The following is a 24,824-nucleotide window of genomic DNA, read 5'->3' as shown; positions in this document are numbered from 1 at the left end:
CCTCTCGAGCCAGCTGTGGTTTCCTGCTGTACTCACCCTGACAGGAGAAGCCACAGTGAGGCACTCTGCAGCCTGTGGTCTGTCCAGAGAAATGTTATCATCTTCTGTAAAGCGAGAACTTTTCAAGCATTTACAGTCATTTAAATGGTTTGGATATTTGTCTGTCATGTGCTGCATAAATAAAAGTCATGGTGGTCACTGTAAACAACATCCTCCTTTCACAGAAACAGGATTTCTTTGTGCCTCGTTTTCTGCATAGATGACCGGCACACCCACACAAACACTAAGCCTCACAAGCTATCAAGAGAATAGCTGAATAGTTGCTGCTGAGTTAAATAGCCAGCTTTTATTAAGAGGCTTCTGCATCCCCCCTCCCACACACACACCCACCCTTGAACCCCTCTATTCAGACTATGGAGCTAATTGCTCTCATCTCTATGTGAATGGTCTTTTTTGCCGCTCCTTATAAGAGCTTTGCACTCTCTTCCCCTGGTCTCATCTCCTGTCCCACTCATTTGTCCGCTATCTTGAGTGAGAGGAGGAGGAAAAAAAGTCAGTGAGACAAATGTAGAGACAAAGCAGCTTTGGCTGTTTTTAAGAGCAGTGCTTGCTGGGAGTTGAAGTCCCGACAGAGCCAACAGAAATGGTGCGATGTTAAGGTTTTCATCTCGATAAATATTTGCTGATCCTGTGTCGGGAGCAGCTAAACTTTAATTTTTGACTTTGCTGCTTTGTCTGCAGTAGTTCAGCTGCACCAAAGCAAACAGCAAGTCGACAACAAAATGCCGTTATCTAATTACACTGCAACAAAAGCAGACATTACACTGAAGAAGCAACATGAAACTGTCAATGTAGCCGATAAATAAAAAGCAGCGAGGCCCATTGGGAGCTGGAGGGAAGTGTCTAACAAACCAGCCGGACCACATTTTAGCAGATAAGATAAGGAGACAGGAATCAGTTGGAAGGTGTCAGCTTGGGAAAAGAACACAAAAATGACTCAAGAGCTTATGACTAATATAACACAGATGCAGTTTGAATATAATGGTTCAACTTTTTGTTCCCTCATGGGGTTAAACACGTCTTATCCAGGGTGATATTTGCACACTGTCTCCACCGCTTGTGTAAATGCATGGAAAATGTTTCTGCAGTCCCTCGGTGGACTGGAACTTTCCATTCCTATTAAAAATGAACAGAGTCACATGTCAAAACCCAAAATGGCTAAATCAGACCTGTTCTTGGTCAAAGTGATGCATTTTCAGACAAATGGAAAGTGGGGCACTGCCAGACTGGCACTGGGCAGTCAGCTAAGAAACCAGAGGGGGCAAGCATGAAAGGGCTGTTGAAGGCATTACATTCTCTAAAGTTTAAATATGTGAGGCTATGACTGATGAGCGATGGTAACTGGGCGTGATGCTTTGCCCGTGCGTCTCTCTCTGTGCAGCTCAGAGTTGGAAGATACAGGTCAGATCAGCCTGAAGAGCAGGAGCAGCAGGTGTAGGTTCATAAAGTTAGACAGACAAAAGCTGACGAGAAAAAGAAAAGGATTAACCCAAAAGAGAACAAGCTATTCATCATTAGCAGCTCACTGTCTGCTGTGGCATCCGGTACAGTTTGTGTCTGTACAAGTTAAACAGGACATGTTAAACCCAACTGACTGTTTTCGCACAAATACCCACAATCAAACTAGTATAAACACATACCTACACACACTGCCGCAAAACACAATGACTCACTTCCAGAAAAACCAGCATGACTGGCCCCACCCAGTGTCAGTGTATCAGCGTTTCATATCTCGAGCGTAGCTACGGTGGCTCTGACCGTGTGAGAAAGAAATCTGGATGGATGGAAGATTCAAGTGTGAGAAATTTTGCAATAAAAATCAGGCTGACTGCATGCATGACCTGCCACCAAAGATGTGACGCTGGGAATCTACCTGATAAGAGGAAAAAAGGAAGACTGTGGTTGCTGTGCACAGATGGCCTACAATATGTGTCCCTGGACCACTTCAGCAGCTAATCACCAGGAAACAAGCGCGCACGCACGCACACACACACACACACACACACACCTGTGAAGTACCTTATTGGAACAAAGCATATCATAGCCCGGCAGTACAATAATAATTTTCCAACAGAAATAGTTTTAAAAAGCACAGACTGAGAGCACAGATTCATCTTGGCTGGCTTAACCTTTAAAACACTCGACGGACTACAAAGGTTCCTAACATGCAGCATAAATACAGGCCATTTATGCTGCGTTTGCCATCGGATAATCCATCACTGCAGCACCATATAGGGCCATAAAGACTTCGCTCTGCAGGCAAGGCTCTTACTATAGCCTGACAGCTTCAAGATCCTCTGACACATAAAGCCATACAGATTTAGCATGGCGTGAATATCCACTCATTACAGACATGCTGTAGCTTCACATTACCAATAATTCTACTCAAGATGCAGTCTTACTGGTTATTGCACTAGTTACCTTTATTAATGATAAGCCATCTGCTGCATTCTGGAGTCATGCTATGTTCTTATAAAAGAAGCCCTACATGCCACGTGATGTCCTGACATTACCTCGTACCTATAAATAAAATGCCTCTGCCATTTTTTAACAATGTCATGTTGTTGTCTGGGAGTTGAGGCACTTGTAAAGTAATTAACAATAAATCTGTCATTAAAAGTGGCTTTTAATTAGCTGCTGAGTGCAGGTTCTCCGTTGTGTTGTAGTGTTAAACACTCACAGTAAGTCACTGACAAGACCCAATTAAAAACTAGATTGTGCAAGCAGCCCGTCTTTGGCTAAATACTGAATAGAGAAAGTAAGTCTCCAGTATTATTTATCATTTCCTCTTTGTCCTGTTTTCATGATGTGGAGTGGCATACTGTGTGTGTGATAGCTGCTTGGACACACGCATCCACATAGACAAAGAAACTGCAGTATCTGGGCTTTAAAGGGGATTACAGAACAGGCTGGAGTTAATGAGCTCATAATTACTGCTAATTCCATGCACCACCAGGATCAGAGCAAGCCAGAGGTCCCAGCTAAAGGTACACATATATATCTCTATCTATCTATCTATCTATCTATCTATCTATCTATATGCGTGTGTGTGTGTGACCATGGAAAGAAATAGGAGGTCACATCCCTAAATGGCCAATGCAGAAGAGGAATCCTTTTATGCCTTTGACAGGCATAAAGCTGACAGCAATGGCCAAAGGGGTTAGGACACGGGGACACACACACACACACACACACACACACACACACACACACACACACACCCTACCTGACTGGAGCTTGAACTAGCTGTCAGATGTGCGTGGTGGTAGCCAGTAAAGTCTCTGATCTACTGAGGGTTGAACAAAGACAGCCTGGGTGTGTGTTACTGTCTCAAGGTGTGTCTGTGTATAAAAGATTATTGAGCTACATCAATATTTTACAGTCAGAAAGGATTTTATCAGGATTTATTCCGTTTGTTTCTTTGTCGTTTGGATTAGAAAGTTATGAAGGTGGAATGTTATAGGGTGTGACTCGACTTAGAAGTAACCCCTGGACTTGATCCAGATCTGAATCTCGATGTGTGTATTTTTGGAAGCATTCTTTAACATTTTAATATAAAGCAAATTGATCCAGAGATTCAATCCATGGATGGTTTGGAGAGATTTTTGAGCGTTGGCAAAGGCAGGCACTCTCAGACTGCTATTGTTTTTCCTTGCAAAGATGAGGGACACATTCTACAAATGCTTGGATGTTCTGGATGGAAAAGGCTCGGGAAAAGCGATTGGAAGCATCAGAAATCCTTCCCCATGAATTTTTATTTTCTTTTTTTCCCTGAGTGTAGGGAGGTGGAGATGGATGGACAGAAACAGTTTAAAAAAGGGGGAACTGCTTCAGCAAAATCCTCCTCAGACAGCAAATGTATCTCTGCATCTCGTCTGTCCTTATGACCTCCCCAGAATGGATAAAGTTTTCTCAGAGTTCAACACACTGCATTTGAGAGTTGAGCTGGCTCTGCACTTTTTCAGCCCTGGTGAAATAAAACAGGACATTTGAAACAGTAGATAGCTTCAACCTTCATATACGGCTAAGAAGAATAAAAAAAAAAAAATCGTGTGACTGCTCATGTTGAAACCGACAGGGTCATCTTGAGCTCCTCATGCTATCAGCCCCAAAAAGGAAAAGAGTAGGAGCTAGGAGAAGTGTGAAGATGATTCCTTGAAAGGCAAGAGATCAACTATTGTCTGTCATCTCCTTAGTCGTCCTACACAGGGTTAAAAAAGGAACATTACTGGACCTGCGTCTGAAAAAAGTGGCTTTAGGGATTTGAATGCAGTGCAGATAAAAACAGTGCACTGACTAATTGAAACATATTTCATATAACTGCTCAGCAAGAATGGGGGGAAGTTTAAACAACTTCTCCCCAAAGTGTTCTTGTGTTCCTCATGTAGAGAGCGGAACAAAACGGGTCAGAGAGTGTTTAGTAAAAGAATATTGAACGCGAGCTTTCTTTTGACCAAATAACCTCTGACCGTCCTTCTCTTCTTCACAAGACAACAGGAAGCAAAAGAGGGACAGCACTCCTGGGATAAGGTGGCCTTTTAAATCACCTTCATAAGTAGTTCAGTCTGGGGTGCAGTGTGGAGCACTTCCCAGCCCCAACTGAATGGCTGAGAACCAGGGAGGAGCTCATAAGGGGAACCCCAGCACGCAGAGGCCCAGGACAGGGGTTGGATCCTGGGGTAGAATTACCTCAGGCCTCCCTCCAGACATGTCAGCTGACTTAACGGCTGTGAAATAACGGCGCACGGGGATGTTTTGGTTTGAAATAGGGGGACTAGTGAGAGAGCGGAAGGGAAGGCAACGGAGGAAGAGAAGGAGAGGGTGGTACTACTTTTGAATGAAGCACGCTTCCTACAGGTTACTCTTAACTTGAAGCAGCTGTGCAAAAGATGGTGCCACAGACATGAGCAGAAAGCACAAACACATACATGCAAAAGCATTTCCACTGGCAACTGCCCTCTGATCAACGGAAAATATTGTCAAGTAACACAGCATGGAGGAACTTAAACCAGGCAACAGACAAGAAGAAGAGCTAAAACAACTCAAACCTGCCAAAAACAAAAGCACTGACAACAAACACTGAAATATGATACCTGCTAACCGTTGGTTCTGGGAAGGGACAACACTGCACAAACAGTGATAGCAACTGAGAAACCGCATAGTGAAAGTTTGGTATTCATTTACAGAAAGGGTGATAAGATCAAATGTCTGCAGCGCTACCTAAAAGTGTTAAAACCATCCTGCTACAATGTCAGGACTGAGGAAAAGTCTCGAGCCACCCGTCATTTCTTTACATTGTGCTGGAAAAATGGAAGAAGGCTGTAGTGATTTACTGAAATGTGTAAACTTGCATAGAGAAACAGCAGCGTTTGTACATTTCTAACAAGCTTTAGAGCCAGTGTTTATTCTTCAACACAGTATGAAATCTCTTGGGCAGGCTTCCTTGTCCCTTCTCGTCAGTTCTCCAGGCTTCTTGAAGAACATTCAAAGCTCTTCTTTGGACATTGGCCGCCTTCTGTTTCATTCTCTGTCGAGATGATCCCACACTGCTTCAACAGCGTGAGCACTGGGAAGTTCAATCCATGACTGATAGCGTTCCTCTTTCCAGATGGTGTCGTATGGTGGATCAAAATCTGATGGTATGTTTCTATCAATTTTTCAAGATCTCCACTGGGGTTCATAGATAGCTACAGACACTCACTGTTGCACCTCTCTCCTGACCTCCTCTCTGCATACTGATGTGGATATGAACTAAAACTATCAGATGTGGTTTCATCCCTTTATAAGCCCTGTTACCTCTGATTTTCAGTCCAGTTTTTGTACTTTGGCACACCTCAGCCTTTTCTCCCAGTTGACCTTCTTAAAGAATGGGTTTTTGACAGCCACACTTCCACTGAGATCATTTCTAATGAGGCTTTGCGATACTGTTCTTCTACTGTAGATATTGTTGAGCCTGCCATTTCTTCTTTTGTCCTCCACTTGTCCAGTTTCCTCAGAGGTTTTATGCACACACTACATACCATGCCAAGATATGTCTGTCCAAGAGCTGTCTGTGTAGAGATGTGTAGACACAAAACTGGTTCATCTCTTGGGTTACGAGCATCATTTATGACTGATCAATTCATAGGCCAGTCTTAACTTGCTTATCAAATAAAGCAACATGCCTCTGAAAATGTCTGGTATAAGGACTGGACTGAAAATGAGTGACAAAGCGGCTAATGTCAAAGAAAACAACTTAAACAAGCATGAAGAATTATTGCTGCAATGAGACGGGGTTCAAGATGTTTGAAAAGTCACACATATGTAGGAACTACGATGTCAGTGTGATATGAGTCTGTGTTCAAGTGAAAAAGGATTGTGTCTCAACAGGGTTACCAATGCCTCAGCCAGAACAATTGGTACAGATTTCCAAGTAAATTTTCAGAGGGCCTCTACACAAGAAGCAATCCTATTTAAAATATATTCTTCCTCCTCTGCCTACATTGTCCTGGGTCGTCAGATAAAGGATGAAGCTCTCTTCAAGCTTTTCAGTTAATTCGATAACTGAAACATTAACTGAAAATGGACAGAGAGAAAGAAAGGGAGCAAAAAGTGAATCAAATATGGTTCATAACTTCTGTTCACAGTGAGCTGCACAAAGAAACTACATAACCAACAGAACACCACTGAGCACCTGCTGGAGGTCGTGCAGACACCACCTGAACAAAAAAGGAAAAGAATGAAAGGTCCATTGACTCGAGGAGAGATGCTTTCTCACTTCTGCTGCCTGATATAAAACAGACACCTATTAAAACACACACACACACACACACACACACACACACACACACACACACACACACACACACACACACACACACACACACACACACACACACACACACACACTCTTAAGGGGACAGACCTGTCATTGTAAAACCTGTCTGGAAAAAAAGTTGGGACATTGTTTGAAAAGTCAAGAAGCAAAACTTTATGATTAACAGATTATTTAACCCCGTCTTTAATGGAAATAAGACCAAGTCTAGCACTGAAACCTTATTTTGAACTTCCTGCCAGCAAAAAAAAAGGGTGATGTTTACCAGTGTGCTGAACTATTTCTTCTTCAGTAACAATTGTGGTAATTTCAGTAACAAAATACTTCCTCATTGTTTGACATATGATTGCAGATTTCGACTTGTTAGGGGGAGGATGGTGGTGTGATGGTTGGCACTGAGGTGTCACTGGGGTTTTTAATGTTTTCTGGATAGATTTGTTAGGCAACAGGTCTACATTACACTTGGATACAGTGCAGCTTCAACCCATATGGTCTTTCTACAAACTTGCAGCATCCTGCTGTACTTAAATTTTAGACTGTCACAACTTCTTTAAGAATTAGCTTGTGTGTGCATTTCTAGTGCTCTTGTTTGTGTACTTGCATGTGTGAACACATGTGGCAGTGACCAGCGAGCCTAAGGGCGCACCCTGCAGGAGCCCACGCCTATCACCTGCTGTCAACTTATAGCACACACACTCCGGTCATGCCACTTAAAGCTGTTACAGTGAATTTGGGAGGCATTCCTTGCCCCACGGGCCACTCAAAACACACACTTCACATTCCAACGAGTGTATTCTGGGGTCCCACTCCCTAATCATTCAACATATGCAGACGCACATATGCATACCACAGCACGAGTGCGCAGACATACACAGGGATAAAATGACAGTTCCAGAGGTTTCATTAAAACTGTAATTTGCAGCCTGAAGTTCCAGTGCAAGCCAGAGGAACCACCTAACTTTCCACTGAACTCAGAAAAACCCCTGGAAGTTTCAAAATAAGACACTGTGGTTTTTACTCTTCATTATCAGGCAGAAGCGGCATGTGTGCATGTGTTGTCTGGCTATAGGTTCTTCTTTGGCTTTGAAGTAACAGAGGAACTCACTAAACCACAGGAGGGACCACCTCGAGAAAATACAAGGTCTGGTCGTGAACACTGGCTCCCGTGTGTATAATAAAAAAAAAGCGTATGTGGATGTCTTACAAGCACAGGTTACAAGCATCTGTTGTTTCGCTCACAGGTCTTTCTAATGACCTGGTAGGCAGGGACAGTAAACTAATTTGCACATCACGAGTCAGTGGTTGCACGAAAAGACTCAGGTCATGTGTTTTTCTTCTCCTCCATCCGTGCCCCAGGATTTGAAACCACTGCAAATTAGGCCGGTGACTCCGCGAACAGTGAAGAAACGTTCCTTGATGTTTAAAGTGCCACTGGTTTGTCTGGTTGAATAAGAAGGCCTATATGTGCTCAGAAGGAGAGATTTAAATATTTTGACCAACTCTGTAAATGGAGACACCCTAAGAAAACAATACGTTTGACATGGACGGACCTGTTTGTGTGTTTAACAGTATTAAGTTCTGTTCATACACTATGATTCACGAGGGTGTAAGGCAGCTGTCGCATCCCAGTCATCCAGTTTTGAGTCAGCAAAGCGCGTTTCCAAAACAACTTAATCCATCTTGCGTTGAGTCCCTAAATCCAGCACAATCACAAAGAAATTGTTTGTGTGGAATGGAAACGGGGCTGTTTGAAAGCAAAAGTCGCAAACTTCCTATAGTTGTGTGTGATATAGCATAAATGCTCTTGATAGGAACAGAAATGAAATAAGAGCCTGAGCGATTTATCACCGTCCCAATATTATCGTCCGGCATTAGCTAGTTACAGACTTTCAGTATCGGCTTTTATATCAGCAGACAAATGAAAACTGAAAAAATAAAGAAGAATAGGAAAAAAACACCTTACCATATTGTCACGAGTGCTGACATTGCACACTCTGTCCATCACAAGGCTCTCAGCAACTTTCCTGTTGACAGCATGTGTTTAGACACATACACAACAACAGCTGACCCAAGTAAGTCAGGCAGAACGTAAATGAGTAAATAAACAGCTCCACATGGCAAATTTTAGATTAACTTATTTATGCTTCGTATGTTTGAAGAAAAAAATAAAGATGTCGGCCAACATATGGGACTTTTTAAACTCACCAAATATTACTGTTAGACTTCAAAATCCTGTATCAGTTAGGCTCTGCTATAGGAATTTGAAATATGAAAGTTGAAGGGCACCAACAATGTCAGCAGAAACGTGCAAAGCGATAAAGGTATTCAGGATTTCCATCAGCACGGTAACTTTGCAGTTCTCCTCCTGCCTGTGGCTGTGATCGAAATCTTTACAGATATCATTTTTAATTACTACATCGTACCTCTAAGGTGTAGATCACACTTGGTTTCAGAAATAGAGACAGAAGCAGACGTCAGGGACATGAGGTTGTTCTTAGTACACTACTGTTTAGTGTACTTGGACTGCAGATTGAGGAAGCAAGCACGAATCAGTTCCCTTGTTATGTGGTTGCTGTCTGTACAAGTCTACACGGGGTTTACTTCATAGAGCCCAACATAGCACCTCTGATGAAGGGATTTATGTCAGTCAGATCCCAACGCACGCACAGATGTGGAAAGTGTAACACTGAGTCAATGAAGCAGTTGGGACTCTTAACTCTGAAAGCCCAGTTATATGTGCTGCTTAGCCAGTGACTACCCCACTGCAGCTAACTGACATCAGCTATGGCAAGAGCCTGATCTGCATCACAGTGACATATGTTCCATTTTTATTTGATTATAAGAAACTGGGAAGATTTCAGAGTGATGCACACTAAAGAGTGACATCACTAGTATGGGAATGAGTTATTTGGCTGAGTTTGAGAACCAGCAGGTGAGACGTGCTGAGAAGGCTATTTGTATAGTTTTCAGATGACACCACATTCAAAAACACACAAAGTGACACTAAGTTGATGTTGGCTTCACTACAATGTGACTAACAGAGTTGAGCAAATCTTTGTGTTGGCCAGAAGTGGTCGGCTAATGGCGCATGTTTAATGTTTGTCCACACACACACACACACACACACACACACACACACACACACACACACACACACACACACACACACGCTGGTGCCCACACCCTGGCATATACATACTTGGACTCACACTCTCACTACCACCGTCTCTGGCATCGATCATACAGTTTGGTGATTGCCTGAAAGCTTTAAGTGTGTTCCTGTCAGTTTCTATGTATTTGTAGGTTTATCATTCTTTTGACAGCCAGTCTGTTTAAGCCTGCGTGCCCAAGTCAAACACACTGACTCAACCCACTAGATGGTCCGGTGGGACAGTGTGTGTGTGTCTGTTATGTGTGCAACTAAAGTCACTCTAATGCTCTAATGGGTTTACATAAAGGTTCAATAGAAGCTCTGGGGGTCAACTGACCAAAAAGAGCAAAGTCGACCTCCATTTACACACACCCCCCACCCCACCACCACCACCACGCACAGCCACACAAGTAGAATCAATACCATCATAGCATCTTGGCAAATGTGTCTGTGAATCAAGTCAACTTCAGAGTCGTTGTCGCTTTTTCAATAAGAGCATCTCTCTCCACATTTCTTTCTTCACCATTAACAGCCTGCAGCTATCAAGTGGCCTATATTAGCCCACACATTCAGACATAGTCTAAGAGAATTCTCACATGGTGTGGGCATAAAGATGATATGGAGGAGGCTTGCTGATTTTCACCCAATCACAGAAGATACACCGAGAACGCTTCAGCTGAGAATGTAGGTCAGCTGTTCTGTAGAATGCGGTCCAGTCCCGCAGCGGATCAATATGAACACACCCACTCACATCACAGGCTACCTGCCACTGATGAGTGACTGAGCCACAGAACACCGTCAAGCAGATGTCATCGCATCCACATCCACAATGAAACAACAGACCGCAAAATACAGACACTTAAGGCCAACACGCACTTCACGCGCGCGCGCAGTTATGCTGCATTCACATCCACTCTTCAGCGCTGTAATTAGATGTTCTCCTCAGATATGGATTCAGGCTGCAGAGTCTGCTGCTTGAAATCAGTTGGTCTACGAGCAGCAACAATAAAAGGCAGTGCTGATTCAACATATGGCTTTGCGCATTGAGGTCTGCCTATAAACGGCATGGCAAAGAGGCAGCTCCATCTATACGGGGATCAAAGCCCTTTCTTTACTAGGTGTCTGACTGATACATACCATCCCAGAACAGCCCCGGCGCAATCTATTCAGCACACTCAAACGTGCCACCACGCAGCTGTTGGACTTTTATCAATGAGACATGCTGCCGATTTTTACGCACAGGCTCCGCCAGAGCCTCTGCAGCACTTTTGCGACGACCGAGCACCGCCAGTTTGTGTCATTAACGAAGAAACACAACCGCACACGTGTGTGTCAATTAGCTTCTTATCCGGCATCCCCACTAGTCACATGCAGGTTCTATTCTCATTTATTACCTTGACAGAAAGTGCATTGTCCTCCCTGCGCGCTGCGGAGCCGGGAGCTGCAGCATTTTGCCGTGTAGCACGCGTCCGCTCATTCTACAACCGTCCAGCTTTCAAGCCGCTTTGTTCCCGTTAAACATATCCCGCTGCCAGAGCTCTGAGGCCAAAGAGAATCCACCCGGTGCTTTCCGCAGCTCTGATAACCAGGGAACCGCCTGTAAGAGTCAGCAGCGTTGACTGACTGACCCACTCCCGCAGTGCTTCCACTCACAGACACACACACTCCCCCTCATGGAGGGAGGGAGGCACGGAAGGCAGGCAACACACCCAATTCCTCCTCCTCCGGCCCGTTTCACTGATCGCGACCAGCTGCGCGTTTTCCAAAAAAGCGCAGAGGTTTAAACACGCACTGAGCCGTGGGACAACCACGGAGCCATCAAATTCTCCGAAGCCACACGTCGAAGACGTTTCCACACTCTTCAAAACTCTAATCGGCGCACAATACACAAACCCCTGACTCCGGTCTAGCAGCAAGTCTCTGCTCCACTGAACTGAATTTGTTTTCGTCTTCTAACAGCAAATGTCGGTGGAAAAAGTCTTTACCTTCAGTACCGGTGACACAAAATAAAAATTTCCACTACACTGCACTGAGCTGCTGGACTCTCTAACAGTATTTACCAGATTTCTTCCCAGCTGAAAGCACATGGTCTTATGCTTTGGGGTATGATTTTGTAGGCTACTTCCAATGAAAACCCCAGAATTGTATTTTAAATCCTGATGCACTAATGTAGGATTGACTTAGTACCTCTTGGCAACCCACTTAGCTGTAACACATATTTTATTGATGCGTTATAGAACATCAGTTGCCTGGGGTATGTGTGTCTTCGACAGCAGAGTTTGGTTTGACAGCTCTTTGGCTTTCTTTATTTCTTCTTTTTTTTTTTCTTTACATGATCAAAAAGACTCTGGCTCTGAGGCCAAAGACTATGTTTCTATTGTAGCACTGTGTGTTTTTGCTATTGGAGACTTTCAGAGCAATAGACTTGTATTGTGTATCCACTCCCCTCACAACATCCAGTGGTGTTTAAACACTTTAAGTACTGAGTGGACCCCAGTGAATAGATCTGTCTGTCTGCTGTTCAATAAGTGAAAGAAGGGCAAAAGGAGAGAGACAGTCAGAGGAGGGGGAAATGAAGGCAATTAACAGTGTCATTTCAGTAAAATCAGGACACTGAAAATGTGTGAGAGGCAAAGAAAGAAAGGCGAGAGTCAGAAATAAAGAGGAAAATCCCAACACAGGGATAAAGAGAGAGCGGGAGAAAGCAAGAGCTCATTAACACCCTGTTTTTAAGTGCAGCAGGAACAACGACAGGATTCTTCAGGGCCCTGCTCGCCCGTCCCATGCAGGGCCAGGTGGGCACACAGCGCTGGTGTGTGTTGCAGAATGTGACTGGCACATTGGCATGCTGGACCGCAGGTGTGTGAAGCCGCTGCCATCGTCGTTGCCTAGCGTTACTAATATAGAGAAAGGAAAACAGTTGCTATGTGCGCACACACGCACACACACAAAAGCACAACACTACTCCCACATTCAGCATTAGCTTTTATTTATGTCAGCTCTCAGAAGGGTTACTTGGACAGCTCTCAGTGTCCGTCTGGCCAGCTTTTACTCCAACCACTGACTCATGTCCAGACATGCCCTCTGTCTCCCCCTGTTTATTTGCCTTTACTCATCAAAGACAGTCACTCTGTCTCTTTTTTCCTTTTTTTTTTCTTCTTCTTACTGCTACCCCCCTTTCACCCACCACCTAAGAGCACAGTGCTTGTTTTCAAGTTTTCAAGACCCTGTGTGTCTGTGTTGGTGCAGGAAAACCTGTGTAATTAGGTAGTGATGTAACTATGTAATGACAGTGTACAGACAGGGTCATCCATACGACCCTGGGAACTGGTCACTCCCCTCCTGATGAAAGAGACAACAGACCTGGGAAAACTCATCCCCCTTATCAGCGCAGGAACACACACGGACATGGTGTGTATCCATGAGCTGGGCTGTTGTATGTTTCCATGTGGAAACAGCAATGTAATGAATATAAACACACTTTTTAAATCCCTCACAGACTTTGATCATTTTTCTTATATTACACAGAGCTTTCTCTTTTACCTTGTTTCAGTTTCAGTTGTCTGCTTTCTCACTCCTACCTGGTTTTATGTTTCTCTTCCTGTCTGCACTCAAAAACACATCTATATGTAATTATTTCCTAGCCAGCTTCCTTTTAAATGCCGAGTGTCATTTTGAATATCTCTAGCATGCGTTTAATTTAACAGCACTGAGTTGTTCTCAGTGAACTTCTTACAATGAACTAAGAGGCCTAAAGCCCCTTTCAAGCATGACATACAGTAGACAACATAACTGGCTCCATCATCCCTTAAAAGTGACTTCCTGCTCTTATTTAGACACGGGGCACATTTACACCTACAGTGATGGAGAGGTCCATTGTATGGTCGTGATTTTTGGCATATGCACAAAATACTGGTTGTACTTGTGGCATTGTTGCCTCCACTGATGATTAACCATGTATTAGAATGTGTCGTTTCTCCCATTTTTACTAAGAGTGGTGATTTTTTGTGATATTTTGTGTGTTTATGCTGCATGTCTGACGTATAACGTTAAGTACAGCTGCCTGTTGCCACCCCATGCACGTAAGCTTACATGCTCAAAATGCACCGTACGGCAAATTGGCAAAAGATTTGTTGAGATTAAAGAAAGATGGAAGAGACACAGAGTGCAACTGTAAACCTGTGCATGCCTCGCTACTAAGGTAATGCATGCAATACAGACTGGTACCGCGATGAAAGTGATGTAAAAAGTTTCGAGATCTGACCTAGCAAGACTGTTGTAGCAACTCTTCCTGGAAAGTAACCAGGATGCTCACTGGGACCTGACAGACAAGCTCAGACAGCGTTAGATGTGAAGTGGGAAACCTTCAGTTTGAAATACAATCTCACCACGACGTCCATGAGCAGCGGTTTAAGAGCTTTTGATTTTTAAACTCTTTTATAAGTTTAACAATACAACAATACACGAAGTTTGTTGACTGTGAGATATGTAAAAATGACTCTGAAATGTGATATTTGAACTGGTCTCTGAAACATTTAGTTTGTACTGAGACTGCGTGCTACTTTGTGTGGATGTAGCTTAAGAGTGGTGCAGTATTCCTGCAGTCTGCAGTGTTTTCCAACATGGTCATAGACTAAGTCCTATATACTATTTATATTTAGACATATTAGACAAATTAATAACCAATACTTTTTATACCAACCTGCAAAAAGTCTGTAAACTGGTTAGAACTCCATTATGATGCACTCACAGTTACCACAGAGTGCATTTCTTGTGCTTAACTTTTGGACCTTCCATGTCAAAGAACCTCATTAGGCACCTGCTTGGAGAGGATGCTATTCCTGACTTCAAAGATGCTTTCCCTCTTAAGAGACAAAAAAAAAGAAAAAAGAAAACGAGGTGGGGAAGAAAAAAAAATCCAAAAGAATTCAAACGCAGCTCGAAACATTTGTGCAGCCAGTTTAGCCCGAGTCTGCTAATGAGGGTATGTTCAGTACCAGGAGAAGTGGTGCGTGCTTGAAAAGAGATTAAGACACAGTGTAATGAAGTGAACAGGAAGGGAAAATGATGGCAGGAGGGCAAAAAGAAAAGTGTGTGACTAACGTGGAAACAGCCCCAGAGAATAACACGGTAGGAGTCAATGGGAGGGAAGCAAGGCTAATTCTTATGCGCATTACCAACCCCCGTCACACCCTGCTGTTACACTTCCAAGACTGGGCTTTACTGCATATATTGCAAGTATGCGTGAGAGTGAGACTGCACTTGTAGCGCAGGTCTGAGACCGAAAAGCTCTCAATAAGCTTAACCGTGCATTTTCATTTACCCCCAATAGATGAACCCAGCGTGCTCTTTACAGGCTCTGTGGATGTGAAGGGAGGACATGAATGAGTTAGATAAAGGTTAGCAAGAGGGTGTGTGTGTGTGTGTGTGTGTGTGTGTGTGTGTGTGTGTGTGTGTGTGTGTGTGTGTGTGTGTGTGGATGGAGGGGATCGGGGGGGTTACTGTGGGAATGAACCTGACAATTTCCTCAAACATTTTTTATTTTAAATAACAGAAACCACTCATTTGGAAGTTACGAAAGGGGAACAACATTTCACAACAAGCTGTTTAAAGTTTCCGATGTCTCATGTTTATTACTGCCATTCCAGATTTAATGAAAGTGAATGGATTTTTTTCCATATGCTGCTTACAGCATTAAAAAAACCAACAAGTTTCAAGCAAAAACAAAATTCTGCTGTTATTTCTGTTTCCATAAACAGTATCCTTGTCACTTCCTTCTTACTGTGATGTTCCACAGAATATACCACCAACAGCTGAGGGCAAAATGGAAACAGCAGCAGGAACAACAGAAAGTCTACAGGACCAGCTATACTAACTATAAGCTTAACTGGCAAGACTCTGCATAGCAGACAAAAGTGGCCGACCAGCTGCTGTTGATCCTAAAAATCAGTTTACATGTTCCTGCTGAACTCATCACAAGACTTCAGAAAAAGAAAAGACACAAGAAACATCTGCTAGTTATTATTGTGATAATACAAAGAGAAATGATTCTGAATAATTACTGCTGGTCACTTAACACGACATTTCAATGCAGTGAGCACCATCGTCTCCAATGTGTTGGGGTTGAGCAATATGTTTTCTATTAAAATTGTTGCCAAAAAGTCCGATATATTGGCGGGTTAAGTGGTTTAAAGTCGGCTGCTGTTGTTTTAGTATCATGTTCACTGTTTTCAGGTCACTTGCCTCTTTTCATCTCTTCTGTAGGCCGAGTGTGACTACGTCATAAGAAAAAAAGTGAATTTCAAACACCTCCAGGAAGAGTGGCGTTCATCTCTTTCCTTAAAGGAAATGGAGTGGAGTTGGTCAATGGGTGAAGCTGTGACACTTTGACCTCTGTAAGTCAAGAAGCCGAATGACTCGCGCACAAACTGTTCTCGTCATTCGCTTATACTGTTGTCATGGTAATGCATCCCTCTGAACTATGCGGGGGTCCTGCACACTCACACAGACCCCCTTATCCTTGCAGTCTGCTGACCAAGTCCTTCACTCCTCTTTTGCTTTTCTGAACCCTGCCATAAGAGGAAGCCAAGGATTAGGAGGGACTTTGCCATCGCATCTCCATAGGGGTTTACCAAGCCTCAGCGTGGGGGGGTGGGGGGTCCAGGCAACAGTAGCTCCGCCAGTAGTTTTTGGAGTTTGCTTGGGTGGAGGGTCGAAAAAGGGAAGTTTCACAGCATGGCTGAAAAGTATCTAGATGCACCTTGTTTTTTCTTTGAGTCACTGACTTTCCCAAAGTTTTTTTCTCTCAGGGAGAACGTGAGAATAATCTGTCTGGGCGATGTAAGAGTAGCTCCCAAGATCCGATCCAGAACATGTGCTTGTTGCTCAACAGTATGTTTCACAATAATGAAATGGCAAGTAGCCAAACTAAACATATCCATAGAGACCAGCAGGAGTCCAGCCTAGCTGAACATTAACACCAGCATATGTGTGTAATTGTACGTGGATATGAGTAAATGTGTGAGAACAGAAAAGGAGAAAGTGGTGAGAAAAAAGGGTCAAAGCAAATACTTTGAGTACCGGTTAAACTGAACTGAGAGAAATGTTCATTCATTCAGTTTGTGCTTTGTTTGTTTAGTCTTAAAGGAAACAATGTCGCATAATGCAGGGCAATAAAAAGGTTAATGATAAAACCGTGAGGCTCACACAGCCTCAGCAAACACACAAGAGTACAACATGAGTTAAGGGCATTGTTTGCATCGAAATAGGAGGAGTCAGGGGGGTTTCTAGGCCTGCAAATCCCTCATGAAGCCCCATATGTTACTCTCCGCTAATTCTTTTAATGTGTTTGCGGGTTGGTGTCTGTCTCTTTCTATGTGTGCATATGATTAGATGTGTGGGTGGATGCTTATCTGTCCCATATTAACAGACAAACAGATTAATGTCATTATTGTTTGTCAGCAACCTCCCGCTGTTAGAGCTGGAGGTGGTTACATCACCCCTTAGAAAAATAGTCCGGCAGATGCACAATGCAGCTAAATGCAAATTCAGCTAGATGTGAGTTAAATCGAATTATCCTGTACAGTAAAGTGCGGCTGTTGTGGTTAGAAATCTCCATACGACTCTGTTGATCTATCCTAAAGCAAAATGGCTGCGATTAATTAATAGATGGTGTTTTTGGCCGTCTCTGTGTGTGTTCTCCGTGGGAGTTCTCGCTAGTGTTTGGCCGCACGTGCTGGAACAAAAGAAAGTCCCCTCCATAATGACAGAAAAAGTAATTGATTACACGCCACGCTGAGCAAACAGAGCCAAAGGAGCATGGCACAGAGGCAGAGAGGCCGAGAGAGAGAAGTAGGTGGTGTAAGACAGCGCGCCCCGCCAACCTCCTCAGACACACCTCAATCTGCCTCTCATCAACTTTTCATGTGAATCTGCCTCCGACACACAACACCATACTAAAGTATAGGTGCACAAATACACACATCTGTGCCCTGTAACGTTCTCATACTGTATGAGATACACATCTTATTGGTGTTATGGACAGATATGGGCAAATAGAAGACAGCATTTACTGATCTGCAGGCGATATTTGTCAATTCTGTGACGACTAAATGTTCATAAAATATGCAAACAGGCTTAGATTTCTTTGTTTCTCTGAAAAAACAAAACAGTCTGATCTTTTCTTTTACAAAACAGACTGAAACATTCACTGTTGGCATCAGCTGTCGGTCAAAATGTCCGTCAGCATCAGCCTAAATATGTTGCATCCCCAGTTCCTAATTCCTTAGCCAATAATTTATGTAAACTATGAAAAGCAAACAGGCAGCAAAAATCGTGGGAGACACTGCCAACATTTCCAACAAGCATCAAGTCGACATTCAGAATTTCTTGACACTTTCACTATCGACTCACGGCTGTTCAGCTTAAAGTCCTTCAGTCTTAAGTTTTCACACATACTTCAGCACAATTAACAGAATATCAACAAGTAATTAAAATATTATATTTATGCAAACGTGACTTAACTTCACTGCGATAAACACTACAACTGCATCATCTTTAAAACTCAAGAGAAGGCCTCAAAACTTGCCTTAAAAGCCATTCAGGTCTCTTTTCTTTAGATTCTTCTGACCATACATGCGTCTCACCTTTATCATCCTAACACGGGAGAGATGTGAACACAACTGTGCTCATGCTCAGAAGGGAAAAACCCCTCAAAAAACCATTGAATTTAATGTGTTTTCTCCACGTTTCTCCCACTATATTTCATTTTAATCACAGCTGAAGTTATAACAACATTTAGAGTGGAGCAGAGTGCTGTGCTGATTTTGGGAGGGGTTTGTAATTGGACCTCAGTGTGAGTCACAGTGTAAAAGTTCGGGGTCTCAGCAATAAGGAAGACCTACATGGCTGAGAGTGAATTAGTAACCAGGTCAAAACCAGATGCAAGAAAAAGAATTCATGAATCAAAAGGTTCAGGATGTGTCTATCTTCATGCTAATACATGTATATGTGACACGTACGTTTTTGGCCAGTAGATGGAGTTGGTGACCAACAAATTTAAGCTGCAATAACATTCATACCCACTCAAAGTACACATGTAGAGGAGTTTGGAGTACATCCCAGTAACACAGGAGATAAGGATCAGAGGCAATGATAAGGTCTATTGAATTACACTAAATTAATAATGCTTTAGATTTAACTTTACCTCTAAAGTGTCTGTGAGGCCAAACATTTAGTCGCCGTCACAAGGCTAAAGTAACCAGTGATGATCTCAAAGCCTATTCCAGGCCTCGCTGGTTTTCAAAACACATTACTTCTCTATTAAAACATTCCTGTTTGTGTTTCACTTCTCTGTAGCTGAAGTGACAGAGAAGCCAGCTCACTGCTGTTGCTTTAGAACGCACGTGGCACTAAATCAAAGCACTCAGACAGAAATGCTTCAGGGAGCTTAGAGTGCGTGCGTGCGTGCGTGCGTGCGTGCGTGCGTGCGTGCGTGCGTGCGCGTGCGTGCGCGTGTGTGCGCGTGCGTGCGTGCATGTCTGTCCTGCTCCACGATGTTTTCATAATTCAGACATTTAGTGCACTGAGCCAGCCTGTCTCGCGGTGTAACCATGGAGACTATGCGTTTACTAATGGGAGGTCGCTTCCACCCAGAAGCTAAAGTGTCTGCACCCAGCAGGGTGGAAAACAGCGCACACTCAACCAGTTGTTAACACGTGAATTTGCGCATGTAGGCCAATTATCACCACAATTAACGCTGTCCATCACAACAATGTGATGCTCAGACACAGGCGCACTCATTACAGTCACACTGGTCATGCACGTATAGTCACATGCACACACAAACTAGAACTAGTCTGAGCACAATATCTTAGCTCCAGCTCAAATATTTTCAAATACTTAGTACAGAATCGACCCCATTGCTCTTTGTGGTGTTGGTGCCTCTCTGCACACCGGACTGTTTGCACTGTGATGAATATGTAATGATATTTTTTTATGCCTTTAAATGGCAACTTACCTTTGAATATAAAATCTATGAGAGAAGAAAACAAAAAGCTGTTTTTCCTTTAATTTAAAAATGGCACAAACTCTCAAGTTTATATTATTGTCCAACTGTATTTTTACTTAAATGAATTAAAGTAAAAATCAAATAATGAATGCTTCCCGTGGCTGTATATATGCAAACATGCTATTGATCTGCATTTTCGTTTATATTTGTGCAGGTTACACAAAGTAAATCACTGCAACAATTGAACAAATCTGAATGACGCGTACATGAGTGGGAGTCCAGGGGAAATACTGGGAGGGGGACTTGGCTCCAGATGTAAGTAGAGGCCCAGGCTTGAAAAGCACAGGAAACAGATAACTGAGTGACTGGATCATGACTCAGCGTGTGTGCGTGAGTACATGGGGTCTGTGCTCAGCCACGTATAGTCACGGTAAACTTAGTATGTGCATGTGACTCATGTGAGCCATGATGAGTCCAGCGGTGAGTCACATGGTCATCTGTACATGTTTAAGGACAAAAATGAGAATGTTGTGAAAGAATTTTGTTTGCTTCTGTTTCACTTTCATTTTAAAGAACAAAGAGATGAGAAATACAAAATCCAAACAATGCATAATGCATAAGGGGAAATCCTGTGTATTATATACAGGAGGAGATATGTAGTGCGACCTCTGTATGACAGGGTGGTGTCTGCATGTATAATGGATAAGTATGTGTAATAACTTATGGGCTAAGAGGGAGAAATGGAGCACTGGGGCTCTCAAAGCTCAAAGGGTGGAGGGACCAGCACAGAACAAGACAATTCTGCCCTCTAGTGGTAAAATATATATATTAGGTGTGTAGTTTAAAACCGCAGCAAGCAAACACCTGTGTATTACACAGGTTACAGTATAACGGAGCATTAGGCACGACCAGACAAGACTTCTTGGGTCATGTAAAAGTTATTTGAAAAAAAAGAAGATAAAGATGAACATTTCAGGGCTTCATCCCCTCTGTAGGACTCGGTAATACCACTGGGTGTTTATTTACGCAGTTATAGAAGCACACATTTAAACATGGTCACCAGAACACGTACAGAATCGCACACAGAAAAACTGCTGAAACGTTTTGATAACATCCAACATCCATCGGATTCCAATTCAGGACAATACAAATTAACCAACCGTAAAAAATAAAATAAAGCTTAGTTAATCTCCAGAACCGAAATCTCACAAATCTTAACCTACATTTGGACAATAAGTTAGAGCCTATGTGTCAGCACTACCTTTACCCCCTTGCTAGAAACCAGTGTTTAGCCCAGCTTTAAAGTTTAGAGGATCAACCCTGAATCATTACTATTGTATTTCTGTCTTTCACAGTTCTATGTTAAACAGAAGGCACAAACAAAAAGGCTGTTTTTCCCTTTATGTTTGCCTCAGTATGAGTTTGTGAGCCTACTCTGTCACCGCTGTCACCTCTGTTTCTCAAGCTTTTTCCTTTAGTCTGCCAACTATTGTTGCTCCTCTTTTAGCCTCCTAACACAAAACACAGCATAAACCTGTACAACCACTAATCAGCCATGACCAGATCCCCAGTAACGCAATAAAGGGATGTGAACTGTGTCGCAACTGATTTCCTGGTGACTGGGGGTGCATTTTTGCAGTTACTATGGAGATGTCAAAGTGTGGCCAGGACAAGCTCTTTTTAAAAAAAAAGGTTTAGTTGGACAAGCTCTGCAGGTTACACCCACACTGCCAGACTCACAGTTTATAAGATAATGTGTTTTTGTTCACGGTGCTTAGAGCTGGCCAGTGAAATGCGACGCCGCGTCTACAGTTGAGTTAAAACTGTTGTGTCATATCTGCTCATAGTGGGGCAAGAGCTGCAAGTTGTCCAAAACTAACCGAGAAAGTCCAGAGAACACAGCTTAGGTCATTCTTTAGCAAATCCTCGAAACTTGATTTCTTCTGTTGGTGAATTGTTGGGCGTCTTGTAATTCTGCACGACTGGTAATGGCGTCACCAGGTAACGATCGCCAGGAAGGTCACTCCTATGACCCGTCCATCTAATTCGAAGAACTACTCGAGTTCATGGAGGAACAACACGCAATCTTGTCAGTAATTATATCAGCGCAAAAATCCGAAAGCACTCTCATTAACCTCGATCTGACTGGGATTATTTCACTCTGGTCTAATTGTCTGGCTGATAACAAACGAACATAGCGACCCTCCTCTTATAAACTGCTCAGTATTTGCTGCCACAGAAACACGGGGAACAGCCAGCTGTGGTCTCTAAGGGGTTTTGTCTCACATCATAAATACTCTTTTTTTGTCGAGCTCTATTAGAAAAGAGAAACAAAGTTTCGACTGCGTGGACCTCCCCGGGTTAAAGCTGCTACACGACACAACAAACATGCTGATGAACAGTTCTGGAGCTCATGTTTTGTTCTATGATGTGACCTCACCACAAAATTTAATCATTTCTTCCAAGAAATCCATGGCTACTTCAAAACAAAAACTATTCTGGCCATGACGAGCTCTGGCTGCGCTCTCATTGGCTAGGCAGGTTTAGTGACCAGTTTTCCAAAGACATTTGCATTCCAGCTTTGCCAGCAGGTTCTGGTGAGCCAGCGTCGTTAAGGGTCCTGCACATGGAAACCTGCTGGTGAAGCCAGTGGGCCTGCAGCTGAATGACAGGATGATCTCTGTGAGGGGCTCCATAATGCTGACATCATTTTCGGACTTTGCCTCAGGGCTGCTTTCTGACTATAGCAGAGCCAACTGCACGAGGGGGGCTACAGCTGACAATGTCATGGCAGGCATTATGAAAGAGGGCTTGTGATTCATTGCAGATGGGCTCATCAAGACTTTGTTGTGCTGGCAAACCACTAACTCCACTTCTGTCTGTGGCTCTAGGATTGTAACAACTGGCAGGTGGCAGGATTCACCTCACAAGAAATGGTAAGACCATTAATGTGGCCTGTTTTCTTAGTTAGCTTTCCATGTGCTGTCCACATAAAAGAATAACTTACCCATTGCCCAGATCATCAATATCATCATCTTCGTCATCATCTTCATTTGGGCTCTTCCCGCCGAGGTCACTGTCGCTGAGGTAATCTCCCTTCAGGAGGGTCGGGTTGGAGTCGTCCAGGGATTCGATAAGGTGGATACGAGATGCGTGGCTGATCCTGAGGGGCACTTCTGAGTGGGCGTTACCCGTGGACGGAGCATCACCAGCTTGGAGACGAGGGCTAGCTTGACCCTGACGCCATGACAGCGGAGAGGAACGATTTGACAGACTGGAAACTGAGAAGGCAGCGGCTTCATCGCTGTCGTAGCACATAGTCCCCTCTGCACAGCTGTGGAAAGACAAACAAAAAGACAGTTTTTAGGTGATGAAAATAATTATTCACAGCTACATTTTTAACAGACAGGAAATGAATATCTGCGTTTCATTTCCTCTTCGATTTCAATCAATCTCTCCCCACCCTGTATCCTCCTCTCTCAGTGGAACATCACGATTTAAAAAGCATGCACGAGCTGAGATGTGCATGTTTGCATATATGTACACATGCAAGCTACATGTATATGTGAGGTGCATGTGTTTTCACATTCCTTTGTGTTGCTCTATGCTCCACGTAAATACGTGCCTACTTTATGCAGGCATATATTTGTATAAATGTGTACAAAGTGCATAAATGTCCTGTTCCAAGCCAGCGCAGCACATCGACGCTTAGTGTCTGCACTGACAGTGATGAGAATTAGCATATTAAAAGTTGCTAGCGCTCAAACTGTGTGGCAGCACATGCATTTGCTTGCTACATTAAAATTAATCCTCTCTGCATGATACAGAACAAAGCGGAACCAGCCAATAATAAAGACAGTTTTAAAAGTGCTAATGTTAAACAGGCAGAAAGGAAGTGGAGCCGTGCCCACTCAGATTTTCACAGGCTTTCTGTTTGTTATGTTTATTCAGTATATCAAGTAAAATATGTGTAAAGAAAACAATTTGCTTGCTCACTAATCCGCTTGTTGTATTCATATAAATGTTCCCTCCTAAGTACCCTTTATTCACCGGATATGCGACATCACGCTCACACGTGAATCTTCCATTTTTGGCACAACAGGGAGAGATTCAACGTTATTACCGTGAAATAAAAATATGAATGGCAAAGGAAATGTATTCCAGCAGGGAAGCATCTGCTGATTTACTTTACATGAAGGGAGACTCCCACTGAGGGACACAGATAGGACACATAGCAGGAGACTCAGGCGGACGGAAGCTCTCAAGGACAAAGTGTGGGGATATGGCGAACTCAACTAGAACCCAGCCCAGGAAACAGAGGAAGCACCGGTGCAATTAATCAGCGCATCATTGCTCGTCTTCTTGTGTGTGTAGATGTGAGTCGTGAGTGTGCATTGGAAGGGTTTGCTTTGAAGCCAGCTTTGAGCTAATCCTGCTTCTCTCCCATTTCAACCAACTCAAAGAGAGCAAAGAGGAGGTGGGAAATTACACACTAACTTACTCACAATACCGATCTTGATCTCAGAGCCTTCATGCAACCAGCTCACCCCAAAACACACAACAACCCGCCCATCCTACCTGTTACTATTTTTTACTCTGACCTGCTATTTTTCTTTTCCTTTGCTTTGGAAACCGGTTTGTCTGCATGCAGTTTGTTCCAAATTAATACTTTTCTCAGTAATCAAAAATGATGTTGTTACTTCACCTGCACAATGAGCCTTTTCCCCGGCATCTGTGCTACTATCAGTTATTTTCAGTTCATGTGAAGAGAGGAGAAACAACCCTGACAC

At 43.3% G+C, this 24,824-nt stretch overlaps 1 protein-coding gene across 6 annotated transcripts in view; it reads right to left on the bottom strand.

Annotated features, from left to right (window-relative positions):
• The window catches only part of LOC308407525 (neuron navigator 1-like), a 49,034-nt gene extending 25,627 nt beyond the window's left edge, over positions 1–23,407 (bottom strand). For 2 of the 6 annotated variants that reach the window (XM_080899218.1, XM_080899220.1), the window contains exon 1: positions 23,042–23,407. In XM_080899218.1, the coding sequence (XP_080755344.1) occupies positions 23,042–23,352 (311 nt within the window). In that variant the 5' untranslated portion in view covers positions 23,353–23,407. Of the gene's footprint in view, positions 1–11,419; positions 11,683–23,041 lie in introns of those variants that run through there. The other 4 variants (XM_080899219.1, XM_080899221.1, XM_080899222.1 and 1 more) reach the window with 3 other exon arrangements.
• Positions 23,408–24,824: the final 1,417 nt, after the last annotated feature.

The sequence above is a fragment of the Rhamphochromis sp. 'chilingali' genome (assembly GCF_963969265.1).
Source record: "Rhamphochromis sp. 'chilingali' genome assembly, chromosome: 12".
Classification (NCBI taxonomy): domain Eukaryota; kingdom Metazoa; phylum Chordata; class Actinopteri; order Cichliformes; family Cichlidae; genus Rhamphochromis; species Rhamphochromis sp. 'chilingali'.
The sequence above is the reverse complement of the archived record's forward strand: the minus strand, read 5'-3'. Positions and strand labels throughout refer to the sequence as shown.